At 66.1% G+C, this 21526-nt stretch overlaps 2 protein-coding genes across 3 annotated transcripts; both read left to right on the top strand.

The window, feature by feature from the left end:
- Positions 1–791: 791 nt before the first annotated feature.
- Positions 792–6392, top strand: LOC134144070 (PHD finger protein 13-like). 2 transcript variants are annotated; one of them, XM_062582707.1, is made up of 5 exons: positions 792–869; positions 2825–2917; positions 3098–3713; positions 4105–4128; positions 4294–6392. In XM_062582707.1, the coding sequence occupies exons 3-5, from the start codon at positions 3125–3127 to the stop codon at positions 4518–4520; spliced, it is 840 nt and encodes a 279-aa protein (XP_062438691.1). In that variant the 5' UTR covers positions 792–869; positions 2825–2917; positions 3098–3124; the 3' UTR covers positions 4521–6392. The 2 variants fall into 2 exon arrangements, with proteins under 2 accessions (XP_062438691.1, XP_062438690.1); XM_062582706.1 differs by lacking the exons at positions 792–869; positions 4105–4128 and having other exon boundaries at positions 2835–2917.
- A 7273-nt stretch (positions 6393–13665) lies between these two features.
- On the top strand, positions 13666–21491 carry VWA5B2 (von Willebrand factor A domain containing 5B2). The gene is made up of 21 exons (XM_062582491.1): positions 13666–13804; positions 13955–14119; positions 14217–14448; positions 14552–14706; positions 14807–14938; positions 15024–15148; positions 15234–15410; positions 15487–15597; positions 15698–15903; positions 15982–16096; positions 16176–16361; positions 16441–16627; positions 16718–17007; positions 18277–18502; positions 18643–18987; positions 19061–19198; positions 19386–19496; positions 19761–19838; positions 20050–20119; positions 20404–20512; positions 20866–21491. The coding sequence occupies exons 1-21, from the start codon at positions 13666–13668 to the stop codon at positions 21469–21471; spliced, it is 3903 nt and encodes a 1300-aa protein (XP_062438475.1). The 3' UTR covers positions 21472–21491.
- Positions 21492–21526: the final 35 nt, after the last annotated feature.

Below are 21526 nucleotides of genomic sequence, written 5' to 3'. Positions count from 1 at the left end.
GGGTCCGGCAGAGCGGGGCCGGCGGCGGTGGGTGCAGCGAGGGGAGCGGCGTCAGCTATCAGCTTGCTCCCGGCCGGCAGCTGGATCCGGTTGTGGTTCGGGGGACAGCGAGGAGCGGGCGGGCGGAAGGGGCGCCCCCCTTTTCCTGAGCGCTGGGAGGGGCCCGACACCTGCTCACCTCGTCCTCCGGGGACCCGCGGCGTGGGCCGGGGCCAGGCCCTGGCGAGCTCCGCGTCCCCGGAGCTGCCGTGCCCGGCGCTGGGGCAGCGGCTGCCTGGGGCACACGCTGCGCTCGCCCCGGCGTGCCCGGTGCCGAACGCGGTCCGTACTGGTGTGCCCAGCAGCAGTGTGCGCGCTGGGAACCGGCGTCGGTGGGGCGGGTACCAGCGTGGGTGTCAGCGCGCCCAGCGCCGCTGCCCCGCGGCCGGCGCTCGCTGGGTGCCGGCGGGGCGGGCGGGCGGCCGTGCCCCGGGCCGGGCCGGGCCGGGCCGGGCCGGGCCGGGCCGCGGGGGCGGGCGGGCGCCCCCCTGGCCGGGCAGCGGGGCGGCCGGCGGCGAGGCCCCGCCCGCGCCTTCCCCGCCACCAGGTGGTCCCGCCCCTGCGGCCGGGGCGGCGCTCGCAGCCTCGCTCCGGCCGGCGGCGGGCACCGAGCGCGGCCGCCTCCCGCAGCCCGCCCGCCCGCCCGCGGCATGAGCGCCGCCGCCGCCGCCGGCGGGGAGGCGGCAGGTGAGGGCCGCGGGGCCGCCGCCGCCGCCGCCGCCCCCGGCGGGCCGCCCGCCCGGCCGCGCTCCCGGCCCCGCTCCCGCGGCGGGCCGCGCTCGACCGCCAGCAGCCCGGTGCCCAGCCCCGGCTCGCCCGCGCCCGAGGAGGTGAGCGGCGCTGCGGCCCGGCCCGGCCCGGCCGCGGGGCCTCCGGCGCCCCGGGCGGCGGCGGGGGAGGGGCGGCGCCTCAGCGAGCGCGAGCGCGGCCGAGCCGCGGGCGGTGGCCGCGTGCTGGTGCGCGGGGCGGGGGGCGCGTGAGGGGAGCCCGGGGAGGGGCGTGCGTGTGTAGGGGGCTTCACCGGGGGGGGCGGGGGGCTCTGGGGTGGTGTCGGCGCGTGTGCGGGGGGTGTGGGGCAGCGCCTGGTGAGCGCGCGTGTGTGCGCGCGTGTGCCCCGGGGTGCGGAGGCGCCGCGGCACTGCCGGCCTGTGCGTGTGTGTGCGCCCCCAGCGCGGGGGGGGGGGGTGGCCGCCGCGGTGGGAGCTGTGCGGAGGCGCCGGCGTGGGAGGTGCCGCGCGCGTGTGTGTGCGTGTGTGTGTGCGCGCGTGTGTGTGTGCGTGTGCGCGGCGGGGGGCTGCGGCCCCTCCCGGGGCGGCCGGCTCGGGGCAGGACCGGGAGCGCGGGCGCCATCTTGGGAGCGATCAGGTGCCCGGCCGGGACCCCCGCGCCGCGTGGGGGCGGGGGGGGCGGAGGTGTCCTGCGTGGGGGCGGGGAGGCGCTGTGCGGCGGGGGATGTTCGGGGGGGGGGGCAGCCAGGGCTCCTCGCGGGGGGGGGGCGTGGGTGCGCCGGCTGTGGAGTTGTGCCGGGGGGGGGGGGGAGCGTTGCGGGGCGGTTTGCGCACCCTAGTGCGGGGTGTGGGGCTCGGCAGGGCGCGCTGCGGGGCGTGGGGGGGGGGGCTGCTGGGCTCATCGCCCCCCCGGGGAAGGGCTGCCCCCGAGGCGCCCCCCCCGCGAGCCGTGCGGAGCGAGGACGGGGTCCCCTGGGTGTACCCCGAGCCGCGCCCCCACCCCGGCCTCCGGGCGGCTGAAACCCCCTTGCAAAGGAGCCTCCTGCGGCTTGCGGAGCCCCTACCCACGCCCTGCCCTCCCTTTCTTTTTTTTTTCCCTGCCGATTTAATAGTTAACTCTAGCAGTTCCTTCCCCTCCCCTCTTCAAAGCTCGGAGGAAGAGGCCCTGAGCAGCACTGCGCTCCCCTTGCGCTGCGGTTTTTGCTGCGAACCCCCTGCTCCGCTCCCCTGCGGGGATGTCCCTGCTGTGGTGGGCCTGGGCCGGCTCCCTCCCTCCCCCAACTGGTGCACGCTGCTCATCGGGGATCTCCGCTGCAAGGGGACCGAGCCCCAGCTGTGTCTGTGGGGTGCTAGAGATGTGGTGGTGGGACTGCCCAGTCTGGGCCCTGGGGAGTCTGCTCTTTGCTGTTACCTTGAGTACATACATACCTGTTGCCATCGGGAGCGGGTTGGTGCTTTTCCACCCTTTTTCTTGGGGAGACAGTCACGTAGGGCTCGCTCTGTAACAGGCTCCTGGCGTTTCCCTGGGAGGGAATCCTTCCCAGTGGATCCTGACTTCAGCTGCTGTTACTCCGCTGTAAGAGCCGGAGAGCGTTCAGCAAGGGTGGGTCCCTGGAGTTTAATCTCCAAGACTTTGTCCCCAGCTACACTGAACTCTTCTGGTTGATTCCTAGAGTAGCAGGGGAATCCTGAAGTGCTTGATACAGTCCCAGCTGCAGTTGCTTTATTCCTGTGGCACCGAGTCAACAGGCTATGTGGCTGGGAGTGGATGTCCCCCAGCATCAGGGACTCTTGTGGCTTAGAAACCACAGACTACAGCACACATTTGCCTTTACTGGGTGTCCCCTGTGATAAGTGAGTTTTAAAGGCAAGGGCTGTCGCTATCATGCTAGATCATGCATATGGGAAGGACGGCTGTTCAGATGACCTGAGAATCATATGCTTGTTTTATAATTGCCTGATAATCTAGGGCTGTGTGCCAGGGTTAGTTGTGATACTTTATTTGGTTCAGGTGGGGGTATCTGGAGAGTTTAATCAAAAAGTGTCATTTGTTGCAGCCGTTGCAGAAACGACAGAGAACTGTGGAGGATTTCAACCAGTTCTGCACCTTTGTTTTGGCCTATGCGGGCTACATCCCGTACCCTGAGGAGGTAAGCAGGCTTATGCAAAAGGGATCGCTCCTTGGGCTCTCTGCCATGTGCAGACCCGTGTCCTTAGCTCTTCTTTTACTGGAGGTCAAGGACATTGTCTGTTCCCAACCCCTTCTTCTTTATCCCTGAATATCAATGCTGTGGTTCCTGGTGCTAGTTTGGTGCCTTTTCCTCCTGCAGAATGAGCCCTGGACCCACGGAGGTAGCATGAGTCCCCAGAACAGTACAGGCAGCACTCAGGACAGTGATAGCTGGGCCTCATCCCATTCCTCTGATTGTCACATCCTGCCAGATGACCGGAGGAGCAGGAACACCTTGGCCAAGGGGGCTGTGGACAACAGTCTGTTCATGAACTGTCCTGCCTTCCCCACCAGCTTCTATGATGTCAGGCCCCAGCAAATGAAACGGAAGAAACCACCAGCAAAGAAACTAATTTTGGAGCAGGAGACAGAGAAGAGGGTGCCACTGAACACTGGGAAAGGCTTTGGGGTCGACCAGGATCAGGCGAAGGAGTTGGTTGCGCTGGGGGGACAGGTGCTTCCTCTTAAAGAGCAGTCCTTGGAGCCTTCCATCAAACCATCTGGGGACCCTCCACCCAACTCCCTCCTGGAAGAGCTGATGAAAGAGGAGAAGGACTGGATGCCGGGCATACAGGGGACCGAGAAGCCAGCAGGAGATGATCTTCAGCTAAAGGAGAACGAACCTTGTCCTGAAGGGAGGAAAAGCCCTAGTTCTTGTAGTACCTTGGACCAAAGCGAAGGGGAAGATGCAAGCAGAGCAAGCTCTCAGCTTAGTGGTGAGTGTGCAAATGAGTATGTCTAGGGAGTTTGGAGGGCCCTGCTGTGCTGGTCAGTGCCAAATATTGTCATCCCCTCTCCCCCTCCCAGCTGGAGCTACCCAGCTGCAAGGAGAGCTTGTAGATAGTCCAGGCCTCTTCCAGCAAGGAGCTTTAGGAACTATGTTAGGGACCTAGGACAACTGGAGAGGAAAGGCCAGGGAGCTGGTCAGTCTTTTAGGAGGAACCTTCTACTCTGTAGAGTGAATGGTACAAACTTGAATATAGCTCAAAGTGGGGTGTAGGGGCACCTTGCTGGTCTGGTATTTATTTGTTCTCTCTCCTTTTTTTTTTTTTTTTTTTTTTTTCTCCTCCCTCCCCTCCTTTGCAACTTCAACCGTTGAATTCTCAGCCACTCCCAGCACCAAAGCAGAAGGTAAGTTGGGGACTCTTCTGTTTAACACTGATAGAACTGGCTTAGGCTTGTTTAGAGGTGGTGCTGAGCCCTTAGAGGCTTTACTCCAGTTGGACTAGCTTGGCCATAGTTCTGGGAGTGGATGGTAAAATGGTTTCTGACTGGTGTTTGCCTCTCCCTGACCAGAGGATGACGCCTGGGATCTGATCACCTGCTTCTGCCTGAAGCCCTTTGCAGGGAGGCCCATGATTGAATGTAACGAGTGTGCTACCTGGATCCACCTCTCGTGTGCCAAGATCCGCAAATCCAACGTGCCTGAGGTTTTCATCTGCCAGCGATGTCGCGATGCCAAGCAGGAGATTCGCCGCTCGAACCGAGCTCGGACGGTGCCCCGCAAGCGTTTCTGTGACTGAAGCCCTTCCTGAAAAAGGAGGTTGGGGGGTCCTTTTTTTAAGCCGAAGACTGTAGCCCACTTTGGCTAGACAATCAGTGCACAGTGATGGTAGAGGGAGGGATGGCCCACTGTGCTGGACTGCCCTCCTTGCACGTCCAGCTCCTGGAAGCTGCCACGTGCTTCCTCCCTAGGGATTGTGTTGACCGTGGGGCTTGGTTACCCCAGAGGTGCAAGGGGAAAGGAGGGTGGTCCAGCCATGCACTAATTCACTCAGAAACATCTCTGTCCTTGCACAAACCCGGCTTAGTGCCTTTCCCCCTGGGCAACCAATGAGAACCTAGCCCAAATAGTTTCCTTGTGGTGTGGTGGAAGCTTACAATTATCCCGAGATGTGACTCCCTTTTGTCCTTTTTCCTTAGAATTTTCCTTTCCTTGCCTTGGACTTTCAGGTGGGCTGTGATGGTAAAGCCCCAACGACCCAAGTTCTTTTCCAGCAAGCAGGCATAGCCCAGGCAAGCTTCCTTCATGTAGCACTCCGCTTTTAGAGCGGGAGGGGAAGGAATTAGTCCTACTAGCACCTGAACTAGACTGGGCTGCTCTGCATTGGCTGTATTGGCGGAGCTGGCTGATCAGCCTTGTAGGATGCACAGGGGAGACATTATCTTTGTCCCATGGTGCTCCTGGTTTTGGTTGCTGTGTCCAAGGCCAGGATGGTTCTGTTGGGTCGGGAACAAAGCGCAGCAAAAGCATCCAGAAGTAGACAGAGGTCAGTAGTTCGCCCCCATCACTGACTGAGCTCCAGGGTGCTGCAGCTTGTGTATGTAACACCTGAGAGCAACTGTAAATAAGTTGTGAAACAACCTTTTAGACTATTATGAAGGCAGTTTTTGCTAACAAGTCCTCCCTGGTTTAGATTTTCCAGTTGCACTGAAGACTCCTGTGTGAAAGGAACATGGGATTTGTGGTGGGAGACCTAAACAGTTATCTTCAAAGCTGGCCATGGTAAGGGCTTGGGAACCCTTTGGAAGGAGGGAGCAGGAGTGTTATGGTTAGTTTTCCATTTTTTCCACTTCAGCATTAAAACAACTGAATCTTGTGTGCTGTGGCCATCTCCAGCATGCAGGACTGTCTGGTGAAGCATCTGCTTAAACACCAGCTAGATGCTGAGACCTGAGCTTAGAGAGCCAGGTACAGGCAGGGCCTTGTTTCTAAGCTCTCCCTTCCTTGGAGAGTGTTGTTTTTCTCCTGGGTGTGTAGGGTGAAAGCTTATTTCTCATCAAGAGTGGGCCTTGAACCCCTTCTGCTATGCAATTGCTGCTCTGAAGATGTGGGACATTCCCTCACCAGGCCCCCTTTTAGGTTCCTAAGTGGAAGGCTTTTCCCTGTTGCCTTCCTTTCTCTGTGAGCAGTGTGTGTGTGATCTCCTGGGGCCCTGTGTGCACTAACTGTTGGATCCCACCTACTGCCTCCTCACAACCCCTCCAAAGAGCCTGGCCCACGTGCCTTCTGCACTTTCTGTGGGGGACACAGATCCTGCTCCTGTCCTGGTGACACGTGGCTCAGCCCTTGGTTCTCTGCTGTCCAGAGCAGGGCGTAGGACAGCCTGGATTTGCCGATCTCGTTACTGTTTTTCTAAACTGGGTTCTTTCCTACTTGCACATCTGGTTACTGTGGGACCACAGCTAGGGGAGAGTGTGGGGCAGCTGCCTGTTGCTCAGCAACCCCTGGGCTGGTCCCTGTGCCTGTCTCCTCCTGTGGAAAGCCTGGGCCCCAAAAGTGCTTTATGTTTTTATAGTTGCTTTGTATTGATATGTAAAATAGCAAATTCTGGTCCTTGCCCTGTGGAGTGTGGCTGGAGTCATATGTATATAATAAAGTACTTTTGTCATAACTTTGGTGACTTTGGCATAGTTTTGTGACCTCATCTGTAACCTTCCTCTGGGCCTTCAAAGTGTTCCCTGGGCTCCATCCCTTCTGCTGTGGCTGCCCCTTCATGGGCTCACGAGGTGAGGTACAGGCTTGGGGAGGACAGGGGGGATGGACAGGCAGGAGGACTCACAGATGTAGGCTGTGCTGGCATGTCATCTTGGGATTTGAGGCAGGAGTGAGGAGATGGGCAGACATAGGAAAGTAGGGAGTCAGTTTTGAAGAACTGGAGGGGAGTGGGTGTTGGCAACAGGACCCAGGAGGGACACTTCCCTGCAAAGCAGACACTGCTTGTACCCTAAGTTGGACTAGGAGCTGGACATGATTTTTGCCAAGTGGTTTCTTTTGCCAAACTGTTAAAGGCCTCCTTTCCCTGCCAGTGCATTTTTGGGTGTGAAGAGTGACACCACCTAGCCCTGCTCTTCCCTCCAGGTAAGCCTGGCTCCCTTCCACGTAAACACCAAATGGTACAAGTGACAGAATGACTGACCAATGACTGTTTTATTTAACAGAGCAGATCATGTTGGTAACCGTATAGTAGCTACCCCCTTTCCCTGCTGCAGAGAATGGGAAAGCTTTACAGGAATGTCTTCTGGAGGTCCATGGTATGGAGTCAGCCTCTCAGGCAGTATCTTCCCAAATCTACAGCCAGGCCTCGCAGAGCTGCCATTTCAGAGCAAGTCCCCACTTCATGAATGTTGTGGGCTGACTCCAAAGAAGCAGTAGGTCTGAAGGCAGGGAAGGGGCAAATTCCCTTTACTACGAGTGTTAAGGCACATAATGGTTTCGCTCAAAAGCCATATTTTGTTCTTGCGTTCTGACAGATCTTACTTGGCGCTATCTCCACCGTGAAGTTAAGATTTAGTCACAACAGCAGTCTACACTTTTTTTTTCTTAGTTATCCAGTTTTTCTCCACAAAATAAGTAAGTCTAGTATTCCAGCATAGAGACATCACTGGCTTTCCCTGGAGATCCAGATGCATGCCAGCTTTTATCAGACAGAGAAATAGGTTCAAACTGGAGATACAATTGGGAGCAGAGTGAGGGAAAGTGCTGGGGTTGACACCAGGCCCAGCTCCAGGCCGTTTTTTCTTCAGCAGGGCAGGAAGAAGTCATCATTTGTAGGGACCATTATTGAACCAGGGCCTTGCTAGTGCAACTTCTTGAGTCTAGCTGCAGTTTTGCTGGGGCTGAGCCATAGAACAGTCTAAGAACAGCAGAAAATTTGGGCATTGTTTCTGTTCTAGGGGCCAAAGCTGGGATCGTGTGGCCAATCCAAATCCAAGAGAGCATCTTGGAAAGCAAGGAAGAAGGGTCTATTCTTCCTTGGCCAAGACAGAGCTGCTTGCCTTCCCTTCAAGGTGGGGTATCACCGCCTCAATGTAAAACTTCTCCAGCTTGGGCACTGTCTGCCCCCAGAACTCAGGATCAAAATCTACAGGTGCCACAGCCGTCTCCCTGTTAGTGTGCACCACAAAGTCGGCACTCTGGAAGCCGGCAGCCGCGAGCTGGCACTGCACCTGAGTGTAGTAGGCATGATCCCTTTTCAGCAAGTAGGAGTCTCCATCCACCTCCAGGCAGAAATCTTTGTCCTTGCAGGCCTCTCTTACTGTCTTGTTCCTGTGCTTGTAGGGACACTTGACCTCCAGGAGCCCCAGGGACTTCCCTGTATCCACCTCTTTGATGATGCCATCTGGGCTGGCTGCAAGCCACTCTTTCCCTTTGTGAATGAAGAGGCCACAGTCTTCCACCCTCACGGGCCTGCCCATCTTCTGGGATTTGAGCTGCTCGTAGGCCTGCACGGCTGCCTTCTCGTTGCGGATGCCCCACGACATGGCTGGCGTCTGCACCCCGGGGCCAGAGCTCACCACCGCTTTGAGGTACGACTGAGGCACCTCATCTGTCTTCCCGTTGGCAAATCTGCTGTTGGCAATCCTGGGGGCCACAGAGGCCGTGATGCGATTCTTCCGCCATTCGTACCACGTGGGATTGCTCCGCTGGCCCCGGGTCTCCCTTTCTACCCGCTGGATGTCCTGGCTCTTGAGGGGAGGCAGAAAACTGCCTGAGGCTCCGTTCGGGTGAGAGCCAGGCGGTTTCCTTGAGGAACACGGGTCAGATCTGGCCCGAGCTGCGGCCCGTCCGGCCTCGGGCTGCTTCTTCTGGGTTGCGGAGGAACTCTGGCTGGGTGCTCGGCCCTGGTCCCCAGCGTCTCCTTGGGCACCGCGGGATGCCGCGGGTCTCGGCTGAGATGGGTTTGCCGTGGCCGCTGACCGCCGGCTCGGGCCGGCAGCCCCGGCGGCTGCAGCGCTCCCAGGCTGGCCGCCCGCGGCCGCTGCCCGGGCCCGGGCCGCCGAGGCGGAAGGCGGCGGTGCTGCGGGAGCGGCTTTGGAGGCGGCGGCCGCCGCCGGCCGCGGGGACGACGCGCTGGCGGCTTCTTTCCTGGGCCGCCCCATCGCCGAGCGTCGGGGGCTCTCGCGCTGCGGAGGGAGAGGAGACCGAATTCACGTCCCCCCGCCCCGGTCTCGCAGCCCGCGATCCCCACGCCGGCCCCACGCGCGCGGCGAGCAGGCTGCGCCCTCCCGGAGCAAAGCAGCCCCGAGCCCCCTCGGCTCGGCCCGGCCCGGCCCGGCCCGGCCCGGCGCCGCTCTCACCGCGCCGCCGCCGCTCCCGGAAGCGCGACCGGCCCCGCCCCGCTCCGCCCCACGTGCTCGGGCCGCGCGGGGCGGGGAACCGCGGGCGGGTGGGGGGCTGGGGCAAGGCCGTGGGGCTGGGAGCAAGGTATGAGGCGGGGGGCCAGGCTGGGCAGTGGGGCAAGAGGCAGGTGTGGGCTGGAGCAGGGAGCAGGGTGAGAGGCACGGTGTGGGGCTGGGGGCAGGATGTGGGGCTGGGAGTCAGGGCTAGGGGAATATGTGGGGCTGGGAGCAAGGTGTGGGGCTGGGGGCAGGATGTGGGGCTGGGAGTCAGGGCTAGGGGCAAGGTGTGGGGCTGGGGGCAGGATGTGGGGCTGGGAGTCAGGGCTAGGAGTCAGGGCTAGGGGTAGGATGTGGGGCTGGGAGCAAGGTGCAAGGTTGGGGGCAGGGTGTGGGGCTGGGGGCCAGGACAGAGAGCAAGGCAAGAGGCAGAGTGCGGGGCTGGGAGCACGGTGCAGGGCTGGGGGCCGGGGCAGGGAGCAGGGCAAGAGGCAGGGTGTGGGGCTGGGAGCAAGATGTGGGGCTGGGGGCCGGGGCAGGGAGCAAGGCAAGAGGCCGGGTGCAGGTGTGGGGCCGGGGGCAGGGTGCTGCCGCCGCCCCCCAGCGCTGCCGGGCTCTTCCCGCTAGAGGGAAGCAGCCGCCCGGCCGAGCCCGGTGCAGGGCCCGGGGGTGGGGTCCGGGGGGGCCCCGCTCCCCGCCCAGCGCCGGTCCCGCGGTGCGGGGGGCACCCGCTGGGGCAACGTCCTGGGGAGACCCCCGGCAGCCTCCCGCTTCCCCGGTTTGGGGGGAAAATCCCCCTTTATTGGGGGGGGGAGGCGGATGGGGCAGGCTGGAGGGGGTCGCGGTGCCTGCGAGCCGCCCCCGCCCGCCCCGCGGGGCCGCAGGAGCCCCCCGGCCGCTGCTGCCGCCGCCCGGGCCGGGCCCGCGTCGGAGACGCGCTTGCGGCTTGCAGCCCCCCCCCGGGCCGCGCAAGCAGCTCGGCGGGGTCCGGGGCCGCGGCCGGGGCGCTTCGGCGCTGGCCGCTCCCCGCCGGCGAGCCCGAGCTTCGCTGGCGCTTCCTTTCCTGCTGGTTTTTTCCCTTCAGCCCCTTTGTAGCTCCCTGCAGGCTGATGCCGCCCAGGCTAGCGGCAGAAATGATGCAGGCGTTTCGCCTCCTCCTCCTCCGCCGCCTCCTCCGCGGCCCCCACCAGCAGCGTCTTGCCGGGTTCGGCACTAACGCGAAGCGCGGCAGCCGGCGGGGAGCTCTGCCCTGCGGTTCCTCGGGGTCCGCGCGGCTGCACTGGGCTGCTGCCTGCCCCCGCCCCGGTCTGCCTCCCCGTTTTGGGTCGTTTTCTCGGGTAACGCGAATCCCGCCGCGCCGCTCGGCGCTGACTGTGCAGAACGGGGCCGCCCGCGGCCGCCGGTGCAGGCCGAGGCGCCGGGGGTTGCACTTCCCCCCCACGCACGCCGCCCGCTCTGTGGCACCAGCCCAGGGCTCCCACTTGGAAGCTTTTCTTAGTACCTGCTTGGCCTGGAGGGAATATCTGCGGGGGGGGGGGGTGCTTTTTTGCAGGGGTTGGGGCGTGTTCCCCTGTGCGTTCAGCATCAGCTGCAGCGGAGGGGCAGAGCCCCGTAGGAGCTGCACGGGGGGTCGGCGCAGGAGTTAGCCCCGGGTCTTCTGTGGCTGTTTTGGCCCCTGGGCTGAGCTCACCCCGAACCTCCCCTCTCTGCCTCCCACTCCCCTCTGGGGCAGGGATTTTGCCCCGGCGCGTGCTGGGAGCGCCCGGATTTGGGGACGGATGCTCCGTGATCCCTGTCCTGTGCCCATGCCGCTCTGTCTCGGGACAGCTGAGACCTTTCCCAGCGCAGCGGGTTGTGACACTTGTGGGGCGACCTTGCTTTGGGGAAGGGGGGGGGTGCAACGTGCTGGGACATCCCGGGCGGCCAACACCCCCACCCTCCCCACGCCAGCCCCTGTCTGCAGGTGCCGCAGCAGCACCGCGAGGCTTCGCCAGCGCCGGAGCTTGGCCGGGCACTGCTGCGCGGCAGGGAGGGGGGGTCTCGCCGCCCGCCGGGGCCGCGGAGCGCGTGTCTCTTTAACGAGGCTGGGCTTGGAGCAGCTCCGGCTCCTGGCACAGGGTAGCGAGGGATGGAGCCGCCGCGCTGAAGGAGGCAGCGCCAGAGAGGAGCCTGCAGCAGGGAGCGGCGGCGGCAGCGGCCGCGGGGGGAAGCTCGCTCCCCCCCTATCCCAGGCACCGCACAGCCCCGAGCCGGGGAGCAGAGCTCGGCGGCGCCGGGGGCTCCCCGACCCGCCGGCGCTGAGCCTGTGTCACCCTCGGCCTCCAGGTAAGGGCCGGGGCGGGGAAGGAAACGGGGCCCCGGGAGCATCTCTCTGTTCCTGGGTGCCGGGGCCGGCTGCCCCACGTCGCGGGTGCCGGGGTGAGACGGGTGCCGAGGCCGCGGGGCCGCGGAGGTGCCCCGGTAAGCGTCCGGGCGCGGTGGCGCCTGCTTTCCACGTGCCCCGGCCAGCCTTGCCCCTTCCCCGCAGCCACGCAGCCCGGCGCCGCTCGGGGCGGCCGGGCCGCAGCACGGGGGGCTCACGGGGCGGCAGAGAAGGTCTGGCAGCTTCGTGTGCCGCTGGAGATAACCCGCGGGGTCCGGGCGCGGGCACGTGCTGCTGGTTTTTGGCAGCAGCCCGCCTCGAGTAAGTCCAGCTGCTTGCAGGGGAGGGAAGGAGAAACATCAAGTTACCGAGCTCGGGAGAAAACTCCTTTTGGCCTTAGCCCTGCGGTGTCTGGACTCGGCAGCGCCCCGCATTGCTCCTTACGTGAGCCCTGTCCCCACTCCCACGGGCAGGGGGTGGGGGGTGAGGAAGAGGAGGGGGTGGCGAAGGCACCGCTGGCCACCCGGGGGTGGGGGGGACGTGGGGCTGCACGCGTGGGGCTGGGACCTGCCACGGCACCCGAGATACGGCTGCTGCGCCAAGCCCCCGAGGACGGCCTGCTGCCGGGGGGCCGGGGAGGAGCGGACGGGGCGAGGAGCTGCGCGTCTGGTTTTATTCGTTGCCACGGGGCTTAGAGCGGCCTGGGCGAAGCGCGGCGGGGCCAGATGGGCCCTGTTTGCTTTGCTCGTGTCAGTGTAAAGAGAAGCGATAAAAAGCAGCTGGGGCAGCTTCTCAGGTAAGTCCCTGGTAAACAGCTCAGCGGTGTCCTGGGCAATGGGCGCTTTGGCAAACAGCAGGCGGGTTGCTGAGCACCGGGCCCGGTGCCTTGGGAACAAGCGGAAGGGCTTTGGGGTGAAATCCATCTTTAATGGCCTGGCGGAGCCTCGCTCCCCGGAGTTCGCGTGGACACGTTAGATGCCGCGAGTAGGGCAGGACCCGGCCGGTGATGCTCCCGGCAGGTCCAGAGGCAGCGGCGCAGGCTGCGCAGCACCCGCGTGACTTTGCACGCTGTGAGATGAGTTTGGGGGGCCTCAGCTCTGCGTGCGGCAACGAAGCATCGGGGGTGGTGGTGGTCTGGTGGCTTTATTTTCCTGGGATGCTGCTGCTTCACTAATGCTCCTCCGGGCACCTGGGGGCCCCCCGCTTTGTGCCAAGGGCTGGCTCCCTCCAGGCTCTGACTCCGAGGGTTTCGCCCTCCCCCGTTCTCAAGGATGCTCTGGGCAGAGGCACCTTTGGATCCGCAAACCGAGGGCACCTGGAGGCTCGCGTTACCGGTGCTTGCCCGAGCCGTTTGTGGGGCGAAGGCCGCCGGAGCGAGGGCACAGCAGATGGTTCGCTTGCTCCTGGCCTTGTCCTTGCTGCTGAGCTTGTCGTGTGCCAAAGCACCGGCATGCTTGGGGGGGGTCTCGCTGCCCTTCTCCTGGCGCTCGGAGGTGGCAGGGAATGAGACACGGAGGTGCAGACCCATGCCTAGGGCAGGGGGACCCGAGCAGTCTCTCCACGGTGAAGGACAGCTGAGCTTGACCTAAATGTTTTATGGGACACTGTGGCAGCACGGAGTGGGGTGACATTAGAGAGACCCCCTTGGCTCTGAGCAGCAATCTGGCGTGCTTCTCCCAGGTGCTTTTCCCAAGGAAAAGAGCTTAGTGGGCAAAGGAGTGGGCTGGTGCCTTGGCTTGAAGGCATGGCAGCCGGCATCCCTTCCAGAGGCCAGTGCCAGCGGGCTGCACGCCTGCATCTCCCGGCATGGGGGCCGTTCGCCCGGCAGTGGAGAGCATCGTCCCGGGAGCCTCCCTTCTGTGCAGCTCCTGCATCTTGTGTTGACCTTGTCGTTAATTTTTAAGCCCCTGGTAAACACTGTGCCCTGCTGTGCCCTAGCTGCGCTGCGCGTTTCCGTGGGGCTGAGCTTCGGCCCCAGAGCTGTTTTCCAGGGGGGCCGGGATCGAGGTCGGTGTGTTTTGCGGGTGCTCCGGGGCCAGAGCAGTGCCGTGCGCCCACCCTCCTGGAGGCCCGTCGGGGGCCGGGGACCTCCCGCGGCCGGGAGCAGCGGCTCGCGGCTGCGCGCCCGTGCCCCTGCGCCGGGACCCAGCAGCCGCTCCCGCTCTGCCCGCAGCCGCGCCGGGACCATGCCGGGCCTCTACGCGCTGGACACCTGGGCGGCTCTGCCGCTGAAGAGCTCCAGCGTGAAGGCTTGTGCCAACGGGTACTCGCTGGGCATCACCGCCCACCTCGTGTACACCAACCCCCACGAGGAGCCTGTCGAAGGTAAGGGGGGGCGGCGGGGGCTCCCCGAAACGCACCGGAGAGCGGGGCCGCCAGCGCCCAGCAAGCCGGGGCCGCGGCGGAGGCAGGGGAGCCCGGACCAGGCGTCCCAGTGAGCCGGCGGCTGCCTCGGGGCTCTCTCCCGCCTCGCAGGCGTCTTCGTCTACCCGCTGGAGGAGTCGGAGGTGGTGGCGGCCTTCGAGGCGGCGGCGGCGGCCGGCCGGCGGGTGACTTTCCGGATGCAGGGCCGGCGGCGGGCGCAGGCGTGCTGCCTGCAGCGCGGCCCCGGCCCCGGGCGGCCCCGGCGCTGCGCCGCCGGTAAGCGAAGCGCCGCGGCTGCCCGCCGGCCCCCGGCTCCTTCCCCGCCTCTCCAAAACGCGGCGCCCACTGAGCCGCCGCGCTTGCTCCCTCGCAGGCCACCTCGTGCTGGACGAGGCCGCGGAGCGCCGCACCTTCGCCATCGGCACGGGCGCCCTGGGCCCGGCGGAGAGCCTGGCCGTGACCCTGAGCACGGCGCGGGAGCTGGCGACGCTGCCCGGCGGGGCGCTGCGCCTCGCCTTCCCCGCCGTGCTCACGCCCCGCGTCCCCGCCGACGCCGCTGGCGCGGGCGGCCCCGCGGGCCTGTGCGACCGCAGGTCGGCCCTATGGTGATTCCCGCGGCTTCCTGAGCCTCCGCCGGGGCGGCCGGGCCGGGGCGGGCCGGGGGGGGGACCCGGCGCCGCCTCACCCCCCACCCCGCTCTCCCCGCAGCCCCACCAGCTGCTTCGGCGGCCCCGGCGCGCAGAGCCAGCCGGCGGCCGGCGCGCCGCCCCCGGGCGCCGACGTCCTCCGCGGGCCGCCCTGCAACCCCTTTCCCTACGAGTTCGCCTTCGAGCTGCTGGTGAAGGGCCCCTGCCTGCTGGCGGGTAGGAGGGGGACGGGGGCGGCAGCGGGATGGAGCTCTCCCCCCCCACCCCGCGCCGCTGCCGCGGAGCCGTGGGGCAGCCGGCGCCGCTGTGCCCGCAGGCCTGGAGAGCCCGTCCCACGCGCTGCGGGCCGACGCCGACCCCGCGGCCAGCTCGGCCGCCACCGTGTGCGTCACCCTGGCCGAGCGGCACCGCTACGACCGGGACGTGGAGATCGTCCTCTACCCCTGCGGTAAGGGCCGCGCGCGCCGGGAAGCGCAGCTCAGGGTCGGCGTCGGGGGCGGCTTCGCCCCACCGCCCGCCCCCCCTCCCCGCAGAGCCCCACACCCCCCACCTCGTCATGGAGCCGGGCGCCATGACGTACCAGGAGTACGAGGCCCACGTCCGGAGCCGCCGGGATTACGCCCGGATAGCCGGCAGGGACGGCGGCGGCCCGAGACAGGTGACGGGGCCGGGGAGGGCGCGGGGAGGCGGCGGGCCGGGGCCGGGGCCGGGTGCCAGGAACGGCCCGGCCGCCCCGCTCGCAGGCGGCCTTCGTGCAGCGGCGCTTCCACAAGGACATCTTCCGCAACCCCGTGCTGATGCTGAACTTCTGCCCCGCCGCCGAGGCCGAGCCCGGCGGCCTGCAGAGCGTCACCCGCGAGGTCCTCTTCCTCCTCGGCCGCGGCGGCGGCACGAGCGGCCCCGACCTCGACAGGCTGAAGGTGAGGCAGGGCCGGGGCCGCCGGGGCGGCTCGGCGACACGCCGGCGCCTGAGCCCGGCGCTGCCCGGCCCCGCAGGAGGCCGTGCCGGTGGCGCTGAAGAGCCTCCCGTCGGGGACGCTGCTCAACGTGGCCGCCTTCGGCTCCGACGTGAAGCCGCTCTTCCCGGCCAGCCGGCTCTGCGGCAACGTGAGTGCGCCGCCCCGCGCGCCCGCTCCGGCCCGCCGCGGCCTCCCCGCCGCCGCGCCGTGCCGGGGACCGCAGCGAGGCCGCCTCTCCGCGCGGGCAGGACACGCTGCGGCGAGCCTGCGAGCACCTCGGCGGGCTGCGGGCGGACGCGGGCGGCAGCGACCTCCTGGCGGCGCTGAGCTGGGCGCTGGCGCAGCCCCTGCAGCCCGGCTACCCCCGGCAGCTCTTCCTGCTCACCGCCGCCGCCGCCGCCGGGGACGCGGGCCGCATCCTGCAGCTGGTGCGCCGGCAGGCCAGCACGCTCCGGTAGGGCGCCGCGCGCGGCGAGGGCGGCCCCGGAGCCGGCCCGGCGGTGGCTTTGCAGCGCCCGGCGCTCTCCTGCAGGTGCTTCAGCTTTGGCCTGGGCCCGCGGGCCTGCCGGCGGCTGCTGGCAGGCATTTCCGAGGTGAGCCGGGGCCGCGCCGAGTTCCTCGGCCCGGCGGAGAGGCTGCAGCCCAAGGTAACGGGCGGCGCGGGGCGGCGGGGGGCGCGCGGCCGGGCACTGCCATGGCCGACGCCGGCTCCCGTCCCCGCGCCAGCTGATCAAGTCCCTGAAGAAGGCGATGGAGCCGGCCGTGAGCGACATCACCGTCGACTGGTACGTCCCCGACAGCCTGGAGGCTCTGCTCTCGCCCACCGAGATCGCGGCGCTCTACCCCGGCGACCGGCTCATCAGCTACTGCACCCTCTACAACGTGGCCCGCTTCCGCGACAGGCGCCCGCCGGTGAGCCCCGTGGCCCCGTGCCGTGGCGAGGGGCGCTCCCCCGCCGCCGCCGCTGACGGCTGTGCCCGCTCTCCGCCAGGGCCGGGCTCGCCGGGGCTCCCGGGGCTCGGCGGGCTCCGCGTTCCCCTCCCAGGAGGAGGCGTTGAGCCCGCAGGGCTCCCAGCCGCCGGCGGCCGGCGGGAGCCGCGAGCCGTCCCGAGCCGCCGCCGAGTCCCGCGAGGTCTCCCTGGAGCTCTCCGCCGGCGGCACGGAGGAGTCGGAGAGGAGTGAGTGGGGCAGGGGATGCCGGGGGGGCGGCGGGGCGGGAGCCCCTGCCTGCCGACCTGGGCTGACGGGGCCGCGTGCTCGCCGCGCAGGCGCCGAGCCCGTTTCGGGGGGAGACATCTGGAAGCGGATCTACCAGGCGTCGTACATCCAGGAGCAGTACGTGCTGACGCACTGCTCGGTGAGCACCGACCGCAGCCAGGGGCTGCTCTCCCGCAGCTCCACCAGCAGCGAGTCCACAGGCTCCCGCGATGTGGCCCCCGACGGCGTCTCCCCGGCCCCTGCCTCCAGCGGCACCTCCCAGCAGGGCCAGAAGAGCGTGTCCATCTGCGAGTCCTCCACCAAATCGGCCCCGCTGCCCCAGGCGCCGGCCGGTATCAAGGTGAGGCCAGCGCATGGCCAGGGCTGCCTGTGCCGACGGGCCACCCCGGCTTGCGGCTGGCGGGGGTCGCTCCTGGTCTGGCTGGGGTCCCACTGCCCCGTCGTGCCCAGATGTAGGGCCACAGGAGTGCTGTAGTCTGGATTTCAAGTTTCTCCAGTGGCTTTGTGCTACTGGAGCTGGACGGCTGGGGACCGGAGAGCCGGTCTCCCGGCTCCCCAGACCAATAGGCAACTGAGTGGCCATGAAAACCCTCAATCTGCACCAATCCTCGTCGACTCCTCAGCCCAAACTGCAGAAACCCGACGTCAGGTAAGTGACCTCCCGAGCTAAAGAGGGGTCGGTCTAGCTGAGCTGCTGCCCAGCTGCTTCCAGTCCTTCAGCATAAGGCTTGCTGCTCCCGGGCAGCCTGCTGCTCCCTCCTGGCGCCGGTCGTGCAACCCGCCGCCTGCGCGCACAGCAGCACAGCTGGTGGCCTTTGCAACCCAAATGTCAAACGTATGAGGTTTTCCCGCAGAGTAAACGATCTGCTCACCGTGGTCCCTTTGGCTGGGGTGAGCGGTGCTAGGGGTTGCTGCTGCCCAGCTGCCTGCCAATCCCACCGTGCTGCCGCCCCAGGCGCCCTTGCCGTGGCCCCCGCGCTGGATCAGGGATGCCCAAGGTATCCCAAGAGCAGCTCCCCAGCTGTCTGGGGCTGCCTCTGCTCTGGGTTACTCAGCAGCAGGGCAAAAAAGCAGCAGCTCCTCCTCGATCCAGCTTGTCCCAAGGTAGGGACATTTACATGCAGGTGCTAACTTTCCAGCACACACTCAGCAATTTCCTTGTTGTCTCATCTGTGATTCTTTGCTCAGAAATATTATTACAGCCCCGCAAATTTTTAGCTGAGCTGTCGCTCAGTGGCACTAGTGCTTTCCCCACATGGGCCTGGCTGGGAGGCCGGGGCGTGTGGGGAGCACTGCTCTGCACCGGGAACGGCGACTGCACCATGGTCCATCCTTTAGTAACTGAACTGAGCTCCGTGCACGCACAAAAACTCACTGAAAATGATACTGTCTTGACATCAGACTGGATCAAACCCCAGGGACATTTGCAAGCTCATCGCAGGGTGCAGTGAGCCGTTCCCACATATATACGGGGCCTCATGAGCATTGCCCAGGCGTCTGGGAGGCTGGTGGCTTTGGGGGGGCTGCCTGTAGGGCAGCAGAGTAGGGCTGGGCGCGTTTTGGCACAGTCTGGGAACCCCTGGAGCTGCAGGCGCCCTCCCCACTGCAGGTGACGGCGGCCCTGAGTGCCGAGGAGCTGGCGCGGCGGAAGAAGGCGCTGGCGCGAGCTGCCCTGGCCGGCCGCAGCTTCTCCTCACCACATGGAGAGCTGGACGCGCACCGGCTCTGCCAGGCCCTGGAGAAGGTGTCGCAGAAGAGGAACCAGTCGCTGGAGGGGAAGCTGGATGAGCTGGGCCCCAAGATGCAGCGGCTGCAGAGGAGCATGGTGGATTCAAGTGAGTGCCGGCTCCTCGCGGTGGGTTTGGGGTGAGCGGGCACTTCCACATCCCTGCAGGAAGTGGGGATGGAGATGGGCTCGGTGCCATGCCTCTGGCTGGGGCCCGTCTCACTCACGCTGCACCTTGCCGTTGCTCAGACAACCTCCTCTCGCCCACCCACCTGGACTGGGACATGCTGGTGGAGCCCTCCTACCTCTTCAGTGCGTCCCCGGCGTCCGAGGCGAGGGAGCTCAGCCAGGGTGACAGCAGCCCACCGCTGCGCTGCCAAGTGGTGATCCACGGGCTGCAAGCGGGGAAGCCCGTGTCCTGGGAAGTCACGGCCTCGCTGGAAGCACTGTTCCGGCCCCGGGATGGAATGGACGAAGAGGAGCTCCCGCCGCGGGTTGGCAAGATCTGGGACAAACCGCTGCACCGCTTGGCAGCCCGCTCCGTTGTCCGGGACCACGAGAACGCAGCGCAGCGGGAAGCGGAGCTGCAGCAGGGTGGGTGCCAGCGCCGGGCGCGCAGCCCCGGCCCCCCCAGCTCCCCTGCCTCTGACACCCTTCTCCTGGGCAGGTTTCGCCCGAAGGTTTCGCCTCAAGGCCATGCAAACCAGCAAAGCCTGCAACGTGCCTTCGCTCTACACCTGCGTGGTGCCCGTGGATGGCGCCACCCAGGCAGCCCTGCCCGGCGCCCTGGAGGTGTGGAGCGCAGGTACGGCCCCGGCGCAGAGACGGGGCGCGCAGCCGCAGCGCGCTGCCGGTTGTGGGTGCGAGGCCACCTGCCTGCGCCGCTCGGGCTCCCTCTCGCCGGCAGCCTGGAGGCAGCGTGCCGGAGAGGGGGAAGGCCGTGCGGGGCCCCTCCACGGCCCAGCGCTGAGACGGAGGCCGGTTCCTTGCAGCCACCTCTGCCAGCCACCAGCGAGCAGGGAGCTGCCACCGCAGGAGTCACTCGGTGGGTTTGGGCCGGCAGCAGGATACGGAGGAGCAGGATGAGCCTCTCCTCGCCGCAGGTACCACCTGGGCCTCATGTAGGGGTTTATGCTCCTGCTCAGCCTCCCTGAGGACCCTCCTGAGCAAACAGGGCCCTTGAGGACCCCAGGGACCCTGGGCACTGTGGCACCTTCAGTTCACGGCTGTGCAGGGCTCGGACGGGGCACCAGGGCCTGGGAAGAGGCATCACTCTTTGCCCCATGTTGGGGCTGGCAGCAGCCCTGTGGACCGGGCCATGCGGGCCCCAGGAGTCCCAGTGCCCTCAGCACTTTATTCTGTTGCAGAGCAAGATGAGATCCCTGGGTCTCTGGCCAGCATATCCTCTGCGACCTCCAGCTGGGAAAAGCGGAACAGCCCTAATGGTATGTCCAGGGTGGAGGCGGGGGCAAAGGCTGCTGCTGGGGGCGATGAGGTATGTGCCCTGGACATTGGTACCCCGAAGGTTACCCCCTGGTCAGGGCAATGGGGGGAGGGGGGGGGACACTGGCCCACCCTTGCAAGCACAGGGGGAGGGGGACATGCGCCTTCAGGTATAGCACAGCCCACCAGCACTCAGCTCTTTCCCCTTTGCAGGGTCTCCAACCAGCCCTTCCACTGCCTCCACGGGCTCCCAGAAATCCTCTGAGAGTGTTGCTGGCTCCAGGTGAGGGTGCCCTGCTCCGGGGTCCAGGGCCAAGGGGGTGCAAGAGGCCAAACAGAGCGGAGCAGGGGGCAAGGCCCCTTCCTGCGCATGGGCCTGCTGTCCCCTGCACCGTGTAAGGGGCTCGGTGCTCCAGCCCCCTCCTCGCTGTAGCCCAGCCTGGCCAGGGTCCAGCTGCCTCTCTGAAAAAGCCAGGAGATGAATCGCTGGGTCACGGCGCCAGCAGGGTGGGCTGAGCAGGACCACCTTCCTCCTGCCCCCTGTAAGGAGCCTGTTTACCTGGGCAGGTTTAACCTGAGCAGACGCAGGGGGCCCAGCCTGGCACTGCGCCCGCACTGCCTCAGCCCGGAAAGCGAGTGCACGAGCAACAACGCGAGCCACGACTACCTCCCACTGGTAAGGAGCCCTTCCTTGTCCCACGCGGCGGTGGGGGGGGGGGGGGGGACGCAAAGCCGGTACCTCCCCACTTCGCTGCGTCACAGCCAAACCACAGCCTGGCAAGCCACGCCGGGGCTGCGGGTGCCGCGATGGCGCAGCACTGGGGCACTGCTATAGCTGAGGCTGCAAAGCCAGCGGTTGTCTGCTCAGGTGAGCCCTGCTGCAGCTCTGAGCAAGAACCTAGACCCTTACAAGCTCTTTTTTTGGGGGGTGGGGTGGGGTGGGGCAGGGCAGCTGGATGATCCCCATGCCCCAGAGATACTCCTGCAGCCCCAGCACCAAGTACGAGGATCCACACCCTGCCATTGCAGGTGCAGCTGCAGCAAGCCCAGGGCCCCTTCCAGCTCACGGAGAGCTTCTCCGAAGTGGTGCAGATCCCCTTGGACCGCCTGCGCCGCGCCTCTCCATATGCCTCCCACCGAGCCAGCCTCAGCCCTGCGTCCCCAGGGGCCAAGAGCAGCCCCGAGGCAGGGCCCTCCATGGGAGGTGAGGAGCCAGCTGGCATCCTGGAGCCCGGCTCACCCCAGTCCCACAGCACCTGCTCCGAGGTGCCCAGCGTGGCTGTGTGGGCGCAGGCGGACAGCGGGCACGGCTCTGAGTCAGACACCGGCCCCCACTCAGCTGCCCCCTCCGAGGCCAGCATGAACTGGCAGGATGTGGGGCTGGAGGACCTGGAAAGTGCCAGCTGGGCCACGGCAGTGGCCTTGGCATGGCTGGAGCACCGCTGTGCTGGCCTCTTTGAGGAGTGGGAACTGGTGGCAGCCAAGGCGGATGCATGGCTGCAGGCCCAGCGGCTGCCCGAAGGGGTGGACGTGGGCTGCCTCAAAGGGGCGGCCAGGCACTTGTTCCTCCTGCTGCGTCACTGGGATGAGAACATCAAGCTGAATATGCTGTGCTACAACCCCAGCAACGTGTGATGACTGGAAGACGGGGCCAATAAAGACGTCTGCCTCCGTGCTGCCTGCACTCGTG

This window comes from Rhea pennata, chromosome 9 (genome assembly GCF_028389875.1).
Source record: "Rhea pennata isolate bPtePen1 chromosome 9, bPtePen1.pri, whole genome shotgun sequence".
Taxonomy (NCBI): Eukaryota; Metazoa; Chordata; class Aves; order Rheiformes; family Rheidae; genus Rhea; species Rhea pennata.
This window is presented reverse-complemented; position numbering and strand designations above follow the sequence as displayed.

Bases quoted from the DNA above. Each gene is read 5' to 3' on its own strand.
- LOC134144070 (XM_062582707.1), top strand. From the start codon at position 3,125: ATGAGTCCCCAGAACAGTACAGGCAGCACTCAGGACAGTGATAGCTGG. The intron at 3,714-4,104 runs GTGAGTGTGCAA...TTGAATTCTCAG, and splicing joins AGCAAGCTCTCAGCTTAGTG to CCACTCCCAGCACCAAAGCA. The intron at 4,129-4,293 runs GTAAGTTGGGGA...CTCCCTGACCAG, and splicing joins TCCCAGCACCAAAGCAGAAG to AGGATGACGCCTGGGATCTG.
- VWA5B2 (XM_062582491.1), top strand. From the start codon at position 13,666: ATGCCGGGCCTCTACGCGCTGGACACCTGGGCGGCTCTGCCGCTGAAG. The intron at 19,497-19,760 runs GTACCACCTGGG...ATTCTGTTGCAG, and splicing joins TGAGCCTCTCCTCGCCGCAG to AGCAAGATGAGATCCCTGGG. The intron at 20,513-20,865 runs GTAAGGAGCCCT...CTGCCATTGCAG, and splicing joins GCCACGACTACCTCCCACTG to GTGCAGCTGCAGCAAGCCCA.